Below are 10801 nucleotides of genomic sequence, written 5' to 3'. Positions count from 1 at the left end.
GCTGAGCCCAGCTGCAATCCTCAGCTGAATACGAATGGGATAACGTATTGAAGCTTTCCCAAAAAAACAAGTGTTTAATTGCAAACAACATATGGCTTGGACAGGCCCATAAATAAAAATGGGCTTAATTGGTCATTACTTTAACTGCAGGATCCAATTGACATCTATAATATTGATTTGGCACTTGAATCTCAAAAAAATAATAAAGTAAGATAATCTCAATGATGATCTAAGTTCCAGGAGCGGACCTGGGTTAGGGCATGCCCCCCTCTATTTTATACTAATTTTTTTTACTGTATCAGTATTACAAGTCTACAAACCTCACATATTAAATTGTTTTTGTCTATCTACCTGGTTAAGGAAAATATGATTATATGAATGAAATAAAATATTGGTGAAATAGATTTTTCTATTCATATACAACTCTAGCAATTAGAAAAAATTTCTATTCATCAGAATCTCTCATTGGACTGAAGATTTAGTAAACAGAAGGCTCCTATTCACAATCCCAATGAATTTGATAAAAAAGAAAAGAATCAAGCAAACTTTTGGAGATCATTGTGCCAAGTGAAATTATCCTTACATCATCACCATACTCGTAAAGGCCATTACCCTAGTACATTATCACACTCCTGCATTTTCAGAATATCTTCTTGTTACTTTTAACAGGTATCCCAGACATAATTAAAAATGAAACTATGTTATAATAAGAAAACCTAACCTGGATCTTCTGAGGCTCTGCTTGTGTTGTTGAGCACTCAGAATCCAAGTGGTGTACTGACCTTGTGCAGTGATCCTACACATACACACACCAAAAAAAAAAAAAGAGAGAGAAAGATGTACCAATTAGGCATCAGTTGCCGTAGAACAGTTTTTGAAGTGTCAAATATTCCATCAAGTTATAGTTTTCTTCAAGCAATTTGTTAAAGCAATTTAAAATAACTGAGCATCTTGACTATAAGATCAGTCATCTCCATACCTGACCATCATTGGCAGAGATGCTTGGAACATTGGCTGCTGCTTGAGACTCTGAGTAACCTGACTGCGGAAGATAACAGGCAAAGTGTCATTGAACCATTAGAAAAAAGAGCCAGACATGTCTTTTAACACATAACCAAACAATGAAATTCTGAATTTGCAGCTTAGTAAAAACTGTCAACTTGCCTCTGACACACAGGAGTCATTGTTATTGTCCTCCCCTAAGGTGCCAGCAACTTTTTTGTACTCCTCACATAGAAGTGAAGCTGCATCAAAATATTTGGAAATACAAGGCATTCTACACAGATACATAAAAAAGAGAGGGAATGCATGTGTGCATGAATTTCCAATGGCATTTTCGTGAAGTACCCTCAATTACTATGATGTATATAGCCACATCATATCCCATGGAAAGGTATATAATTTTTTTCTTTGCATTGCGCTTGAATAAGAGTTCTTCATTTAAACTGACTAATCATTTCACTTATAGGACCAATTTCTATGGGTCTTGAAGTGGCTTTTGATGTTGGTACTATTGCATATGGGTGCTGCTCCATTTGCAGAACAAGTTTCAAAACCCACCAAATTGCACAACAGATTAATGTAGAAAGGGACACGTGAAAGAGAGAATCACCCTGACCAACACCTAGTGCTCCTAGATCGCCATGGGTTACAGTGAATTATTTCCTACTACGGTATCAACAAGCATAGGCTATCTTTCTCATATGATGATTCTCTTCAAGTTGCACAAATGCCATATATTTCAAAATCTATGACTAAACAACTGGTATGAATATAATACAGAAGCCCTACAGAAATAAGAACAAGAAGGAGAAGGCAGAATAAACCTGCATTTTCTGTACAGCCAGTCTCAGATGCCTTATTTGGATATTTTTCTATATTACTTTGAGGCCCGTCTTCAGTCCTGATAAGCCAAAGATGACCAAATATTAAGAATAAGAACTAGCCATCAAAGAAAGACAAAAATCAAATGTGCATTGACCCAATTGGGTAAGAGATGCATGCTCACCTGTTGTGGACAACTACAGGAATACTCCTATTTTACTCCAGTAGAGCATAATCAGTATTTTTGGAGAAAGCCTTAGAATTAAAATGTATGTACAGGCACCCATGCCCACACAAGGAATCAGATGTTAAAGAGGTTCTCTTGGTGGGATATCATGTGTCATTTGTATGCTTGGCATCCAGTGTTGTGGTTCATCTAACAACTAGACCAGAATTACCTGATCCAAATGACCCAACATATACACTTACGTGTCTAGCTCCCTGACAGGAAGAAAGATTATTTCTCTACAGTAATTACTTAAGATTTCAAAATGACACATGCTAATAAGTTTTAGTGCTCCAGAACTTAAACATGAATGATGGCAATGAACATAAGTATCCTACCCATTAACTTCCTTTCCCATAATGATATCACATCCTTCTTGGCATTCCAGTATCGATGAAAATACCCTTTTATCCTGGCATGAGAATCAAATGTATTTCAAACAGAAGCAAATGATTGTGAAAGAAATAAGATACTGTAACAACAAAGTAAAACGAAAGTTAGAAGAAAGAAAAATAAAAATTATAAGGTACTCATAAGGAAACAAATGAGGAAGAGAATGACATAAAATTGCCAGAGGCATAACAAAGCACAGTACAAAAAATTTAATAAGTTAAACCATATTTCAGATTCCCATAGATCCACAGAATTGGCACCAATAACAGTCGCATTCAATTGGGTGGCTAGAAGAATTTTAATACTACAGCCAAGCAACTTAATATATAGCATGGACAAAGTGTTTAGGTAAAATTTGAATTCTACATACTATGTGGAATCATCATATTATTAAGTACTCCCCACATTACATGGCATATAATCTCTCTAAGTTAGCATAAGAGTCATCATGGTGATGGAATATTTCTTAAGAGTGAAAAAAGCATAAAACCTTCAAATCAAAAGACTAGCATATTCCACGTCGAGATCAAACTCTTTTCTAACCTCTTCATTCATATTTGTAACGATATCCTGAATCTTCTGTAAGATAATGCTTAAACACCCCACTTCACTATGCAATTCCTGATTATGGAGAAATTTAAAATAAGTTTAGAAAACCAACAAGCACAGACGGGCAGAAATCAATAAACAAAAATCTACTATTCAAACCTCTTTCTCAGAAATAAAATTCTGTATGACCGCATCCTTTGCTGATAGGGTTTTCTGGAGGTTTGCCCAGTTAAGATAAAACACTCATAAAAGTATACCTTCAGTTGAAAGTGCATGTTAATTCTTTGGAGTCCATAAAACACATGATATTCAATTTTTATATGGATATCTCTTCTATTTCATTTTGGTAGTTGTTGCGACTTCTTGCTGCCTCCAGATGGGCTTCTAGCTCTAAAATGATTCTATCCTTTCTTTGTAACTCGTCCTCATCATTTTTCAGTTTATGTTCAAGGTTAGAGATCTTCTCTGCATGAAATAGAGTAAATTATAGTCCTAATAAATCATAAATGCACATAGCGCTTTTGTTAAAAAAATAAAGCGTTAGGCAAAACTATAATAAAGAAAAGTAATATATGAGCACTTTGGCTGAATCCAAATAAATGATGTGATATGCTCCAGAGTTGAATGATATTATTGTTTGTTTATTATAATCAAACAACATGAATTTATATAGGGCAGTGCCATTTTCATACCAATATTAGCTATTTCCGCACCATCCTTTCTCAAATGGTGGGAACCAATGGAGGAATGGACCCATTGTGGGAGCCACCTTGTGAGAAAGGATGGTGCTGAAAAGCATATTTTGGTCTGGAAAGGAGTAATTCCTTTCAATATAACACACATAGTTACATATATACGGGGAAAAAAGAGAGAGTTATATATACACAAATATGTATATTTTATAGTACAAAGTGAAGAGCTAATTAAAGCAGGTGAATGAGAATTTGGCATTACCAACAAAAACTTTTTCAAATACAGGGACTTTATCCATTTTGCTCTTTAAGCCGGCAACTGAATAGAAAAGGCGAAGTTAAAAAGTAATCTGATGCTGCAACTTTCATGAAATTATGAATCGGTCTATGTCAAAAATTTAAAAATGAGCTAATAATAATAAATTTACACCTGGAATAAGTAATAGTTTAGAAAGCTACTTGCCTACTTCCTCTTTTTCACTCACAAGGCATTGCACATCATTGACAACTTGCTTGATACAAAATGCCTCCTTTACTATTGAATCAAATAATAATAAATGAGATTTTATCTTCTCAGATAGGACAGTGAGCTTTCTATCTCTGGTTTCAATTGAACGTTTCATTTCACAAGTAGATTCCTGCACACAGTTATGACATCATAAAACCATATACTACTCAAATACATTTCTTGATATGAAGAAATCTGAGGTTTGGATTCAACCAGAGAAATGCTATTGCGTGATGATTTATTCATACATTAAGTATATTTGTAGAACATTCTAGCTCCCGGATTGTGCAGAACATGACCTTCATCCCTCAACATATGGGTAGTCACTAATACACTGAGCTTCATGGAATTCTAGAATTATGTAAATCAGAGCATAAGGCTTAACATATTACTTATCAATTTTCCAAGGAACTTAGAAATAAGATTAAATTCATGATTCCAAAGGTAACATATGCAAAGGATGAAACACAAATAGCAGAGATGATTTCTTTGCAGATCAAAATTTAAAGACATGACAGTAGCTATGCACTGCAGAGAAGCACTAGGTAATCAAAGTAAACCATCTCATGAAAGGGAATTCACCTAATACTTTTAGTGCCCAAATTCACATGTATTTCATATATTCAGCTATGCCATTCACATGCTTGAGCTGTTTTACACTGAATTCATCATAAAGTCCATTCTCTATACACCACTTGGCTGAAAAGGCACCGCCATGTTTAATCATAACATCTTCAGATTTATTTCTGCCTTCCTTTCTCTGGAATTCAATATGTACCATGCCACTATTTTACTAGCTTACCCATCTTCATCCTCTCCTCCACAAAGTGATAATTAACAAAAGTAACAATCATTTGCGTTATAGAAAGGATCGGAGAGTATAAAACCTCATAAGCATTCACAAAACTTTCCCGTGATTGAAGTAGGCTTTGTATTGTTTCCTTCAGTTCTTTTTGCTTGTGCTCGAGTAAAGCATTGTCGTCTTGAAGGCAGTTCACCTGAGGCAACACAATTGAGTTGATAACAAGTATCAACAACAACCTTTTATTTCTAAAGAGCATTTCAACAAGCACATAGGCCGCAAAGTCTATCCAGAAATTCATAAACCTTCCTCTCGAGTTTCTGCCGCAGTTCCTTGGACAAAGCTAACTCCGTTTGCAATTCCTGGAACTTTCTGCTATGCTCTTCCTCATTTTGCTTTTGCTTCTGCATCCAAACACCAAAAATCCTAGATTGAAAGGAAAACCGCAAAAAAAAAAAAAAAAAAGAATTGGAAGCGAACTAATTCGAAGAAAGAAACCTGAATTTGAAGATGAAGTTGTTCGGTGGCCGAGCGTTCCCTTTCCTGAAAATTTAAATATATATATATATATATATATTCATATAAACACTAAAACACACACACACAAACACTCGGAGATTTAGTGGATTCGAGATGGAAAATCGTACTCTGAGCTCTTCAACTTCGGTGATTAGCGTTCGGAGCTGGAGCTTGAATTTAGACAATTCAAGCAAACCCATTTTTCCCTTAAGATATGGTTCAGTTCAGATACTCGTATTTCTTCTTCTTGAAAATTGCTTCTGTTTCAACCTTTTAGTTTTCGATTCAATCTCTCGAAAGGATTGCCAAGACAAAGTCTTCAATGGGCCGCCCATTGTTTAAAAAACAAAAAATAATTAATAAGCAGCAGAAACTGTATTTTCCCGCCATCTAAAGTATTTGAACTCAAATGTCTATTTACCCAAAATACTATTCTTGCATGGCCAGAAACATTAAAAATTCATTGCGATGTATTTTCAAAGCAAAGATTGGGGACAAGCCCTAATTGAATTTCAAGAATTTGGCGCAAACGTCTAATTTATTTTATTATTTTTTCTTTCAAGCGCAAGGAAATGTGTATTCAAATTTTTTTTTAATAAGTGCAGTCAAACACATCAAATATTTAATTGAAATGAGAAATAAATGACAAACGAGGTTTAAACGCATTACTCTGATATCACGGGTAAAAAATTGTTGAGTTAATTACTTAATTAATATATATTATAAGATATACAATGTATGTATAAGAACAATGATCCTTTTAAGATGAAAATTGAATGATCAAAATATCAATAATGACCTTCTATGAAGACCACTGTAGAACCTGAATCAAAATAATGAAAAAAATATCATTTATAACACGTTACATATGGTTGGCCTCTGATTTTTGCCCTCAGGCCTCCATTACCGCGTGTATTCATCATGCACCGGTGAGTGGCTTACACGCGCCAGCCAAAAATCTTGCTCCTTCGTTGTTGCTATTGTTGAGGGTTTTTTGCTTACTTTCTTGTATTTTGCTTTGTTTTATGTCTTGTATTTATGTTTGTTCTATTATTATTATTATTTTTTTTTTTGTTGGTGGGTTTTAATCTCTTTTAGCTACTCTAGTTTGATTTTTTTGTGTGGAGATTGTTTCATCAACCGGAGATCGTTACTCCCTTTCAACGAATCTAGATGGGAATTCAGTGTGTCTTCTTCAACAACCTCATTTCAGTAGGTGTTGTTTCAAAGCTAGTAAACTCTTTGACTTGCTTCAAATACCACTTTGATGGTGCAATTTCTTAGTATATTGACCAAGATCCAGAGGACCGAGCCCTTTTTTTTTTGCTCATTTCCTATTTGTTTGTATTTTCTGTATTGTATTGTTGTTTTGTGTTTGTTGTTAGGAGCTCAATTGATATTAATGGAGTACCAATGAAGATGAAAAGTACCACTTTAATATGCCCAATCTCTCTCTCTCTAGTGTACAATTAAGCAATGGGTTCTTCAGTTCAAGCAAATTAAAGGAGCAAAGAAGAGCTAGAAACGTAGCCAAGAATTAAGATTTTATCCACCACACCCGTCATTGTCTTCAGGTCTTTACATCTCTCTCCAAAAGCATGCACAGTTCAATTCAACTGGACAGCTAGCCGACCAAAAACAAAAAAATCAACCTTGACATGATATAATCCTGAATCAAGTTGAATAGAAATGCCAATCACCAGGTTTATCAAGTGAAAGAATGAAAATGGAGTAGCCTATTGGAAGTGGAAATGGGTCACAATCGAGCCGTCTATTAAACTTATCTCAACATGTTCCTTGAAGAAGCTGGCTAGCTGCTGCTGCTGCTGCCAAATGTCTGTCGTCTGCCTTATCTTGCAACAATGTACAGGGCTCACAGCTTGATTTCAACAAAGTCATAATTGATCAAGAATCCAGCTTGAATGCTGATTGGTAAACCACACAAGCTAGAGCTCCCCAGTACTGTTCAAATTATTGGTTTTTGAGGGTCCACATGTGTTGTGCAATTTGTTCCCAAGAGTCAAGAGTGGGCCATTTCTCTCTGTTCCTTTGGCTAAAACTGGTTGTCCAAGTTCCATTAATTCCTCCACCTTGCCTTGCAGCTGGCAGCCTGCCTGTCAAAATTCATATCTACACACACATATTGCATACCAGTAAGCAAGTGACCATTAAGAGCCATTCTCTACACAATCAAACTTCTCTGCTCATTAACCCCACCAATAATATATGTATAATATGTTTCTTGGGTAAATCTGAAGCTGGTTTTACTGCTAAAAGAAAGCCAAAATATGATTATTATTTTTTCTCTCTTTGGTTTAACTTGGTAATTTAGTTAAAGCAACGAAATTAACTCCTGGGGCAACATCCTTGAGGAGGGGACCCAACACATCAACAGATTGGACTTGTACTGATGAGGAGTCCTAAGGATTCATAAAGCATAAACCATTGGTCGATAGATAGAGCCGACATCTATAACTGTCATCCACTGTACAATACGAGCCAAAGATGCCGTGTGTATCCTTTTCTTTTTTCTTTGCTTGGCCCATTGATGGTGATGGTTGGAATTGTAGGGACAATTAATTATAAGTGAAGTTTGTTGCAACTAAAATTGCCTTTTCTTTTTCTTTCCCCATCACTTTGGCTTCACAACAGTAAACACCTACATTTACCATTAAAGAAGATCTCAAAAGGTCACATTTATAGGAGAAATATGGTAGCTAGGTGAAAAGAATATTACACATAAGGTAATTAAATCTCATTTCAATTAAATATTAATCTTTTGATCTACTAGAGCTTATTAGCGTCCCCCCTTAAAGTGATGAAATTCCGTGACTGAAGCAAAATGGCATATGAATCAACAGGATGGCTGGTACTCTGGTAGATATATTAATACACCAAACTAATCGGTGGAGAATGTAGTTTTCTGAATTTGTGATAGTTTCTTGATGCAACAGTGAAGTAAATGCACAAAGTCATGCATTTTGCACATGTAGTTTTTTTTTAACAGATAGATCTCATGATGAGCCACGATGATGTCATCGTAATCTTACCACGTGCTGAAAATAATATCAATTAATAAGCTTCCATTGCTTGATTAGTTGATTTGGTGTTAGCCAAATCTATCGCGTTGGGTTGGGCGTATCGAATGTGACGAAAAGCCGATTTGTGGACGCTATTTTGAGAACGGAGTAGCCTACTCTTTCTGCCAAATTGCCAAATCATATATGATATATGCCTAACTAAATATTTGATCTTTTTGCAATTGGAAGGAGTATCCAACGGTCAAAGTAATTGAAAAGTGGGTTAGTTTAATCAAATACCCAATGGCCAATACATGAGAATTTCAGAAGATGTACGCAACCCTTGTCTCTGATTTAATCACAGTCCTTTCTTTAATTTCTTGCGATGTTGGCTGAAACGGGCAAAGGCAGTGTCGTATGCTATTCCTTTGCGACTTTTTGAAGCACGTGAGAATTGGGTCTTAATCATAGGAGAAGAAAACCGCTACCGAGCGGGCCTACAGTTTCGTTTTGTGGTTCAGCTGACATTTGACAAGCACCACTCCTTGAAGCGTGCATGAAATGGGGATCACATTTTGCCCAACAAGAAAGGATGCCTATTTGATGGGTTCCTCCATTTGCATGTGGGATTTGATCAATTCCATGCTTTGTGATCAGCAATAAAATCGCTGTCAGTGGCTACTACTTTTATGTTTCTTGAAATTGTAAGAGGCCAAACGGGTGATGACTTTCTGTAAAGATTATATTGGAGATCCATAGTATATTGTGTTGGAATGCAGAAGTGGGACAATTTGCAGTTCATAGTTTTCAAACCTTTCTCAACCAATTAAATGAAATCCATCTAGGCCTTGTTTGGGAGCAGCTAAGTTTAATTTAATGGATGTTAACAAAAATGGGTAAAAAAATGTTAACAAATGCATAAAATAAACTAATAAAAAAAAAAGGATAGGTAGTTAAAATAGAGAAAAAAAAAAATTGTGATTCTTTGGCTATAATTTGTTGAGCGGGATGTGGATGCTCTAGCTATATCTCTTTCAAGGTTCATTAAGTGCTTTTGTCACCAATGGTAGATTAGCGGATCAAGATCCTCTACTATCCCATTTGGCTTTTTGATTTTTCATGTCAAAAGTGTGTTTATAAATCAAATCACATAAAGTATTATGTTTGGAAATGCATTTTAAAAATGATGGTTTGGAAATATAAAAAGAAAAAATTTACGTTTTCAAATCTTAGGTAAGTGGGTGAGTTTTTAAGAATGCACGATTTTAAAAGTCAGACTGCAATTTTAAAGGTCAAACTATAATTTTACCAAAAACTTTAATGCGTTTTTTAAAATTTGTTGTCATTACCTATGTTTTTAATTGCTATTTTTCAAGTGAAATATAAAGTATTCATTTAGTTGTTCATATCAAATTTTATAGACCTAATTGTATATATACTGTCATATAGTGAATATGTCGTTATGTCATTTTGTTTTGTTTTGTTTTTTTGTTTTTGTTTTGTTTTGTTTGTTTGTTTGTTTTTTTTTTTTTTTTTTTTTGTGTAAATGTGATAACATGTACATCATTATATACAACAAAACAACACTTGGACCATTACATCAGCAAGCACATCATGGGTGCATATGATGCTAACCAAGGTTAACTATGAGGTGTTACATTCGGTGCACTAAATAAGAATTAGAAACATCCAATTGCAGTAAATGTAAAATTTTTGGAAATGTAAGATATTGGACATATAATCAGATCTCAAGCAATTACGTGCAGGGCAAATAATTGTGAGAGGGTTTTTATGAAGCTTACCTGTCTAGTCTAGACAAGTATTTGAATAACCCAATACTTGTTTAGACACATGTGCCTTATAAGAATATCGGACAATTGCTTGCGTTTACTAGCAATTGGATAAGATAATTGCTTAAGATCTAAAGATTTCGTTGTAAAAAGATGAAAAAGGTTTGGGGACAAGTATCATGTTCAGATTGTTAAACAGAACAAACAAAAAAAGAAAGGGCATTTGCATAAAGGAAGCACTAAAGTAGTATTGAGTTGATATGATATTCATTCTTAGCATCATATACTTGGCAACGTGGTTTAGAAGAATTTCATCACCAATAATTTGATCATTATGTTCATTTTATTGATCTCTACGCTTTACCTTCTAAGGCTGCATTTAGAAGATTACACCTACATATTGACTTGGATCACCTCACTTTTCGTGCATCTCAAGGACTCCCTCTATTTATTCTTTAATCCAAATCAACGATCAACG

The 10801-nt window shown here is 34.9% G+C and overlaps 1 protein-coding gene across 1 annotated transcript; it reads right to left on the bottom strand.

Moving 5' to 3' along the window:
- Window positions 1–370: 370 nt before the first annotated feature.
- On the bottom strand, window positions 371–5854 carry LOC132178974 (RUN/FYVE domain protein). The gene is made up of 15 exons (XM_088515834.1): window positions 5642–5854; window positions 5493–5537; window positions 5300–5398; window positions 5080–5190; window positions 4148–4322; window positions 3947–4003; window positions 3321–3457; window positions 3152–3211; window positions 2987–3064; window positions 2389–2462; window positions 1827–1903; window positions 1161–1244; window positions 980–1038; window positions 722–796; window positions 371–632 (listed from the first exon to the last, which is right to left on the bottom strand). The coding sequence occupies exons 1-15, from the start codon at window positions 5711–5713 to the stop codon at window positions 609–611; spliced, it is 1227 nt and encodes a 408-aa protein (XP_088371960.1). The 5' UTR covers window positions 5714–5854; the 3' UTR covers window positions 371–608.
- Between the last annotated feature and the right edge of the window lie 4947 nt (window positions 5855–10801).

This window comes from Corylus avellana, chromosome 4 (genome assembly GCF_965113065.1).
Source record: "Corylus avellana chromosome 4, dhCorAvel1.hap1.2, whole genome shotgun sequence".
Classification (NCBI taxonomy): Eukaryota; Viridiplantae; Streptophyta; class Magnoliopsida; order Fagales; family Betulaceae; genus Corylus; species Corylus avellana.
Note: the sequence above shows the minus strand (reverse complement) of the source record. Positions and strands in the feature narration are given on the sequence as shown.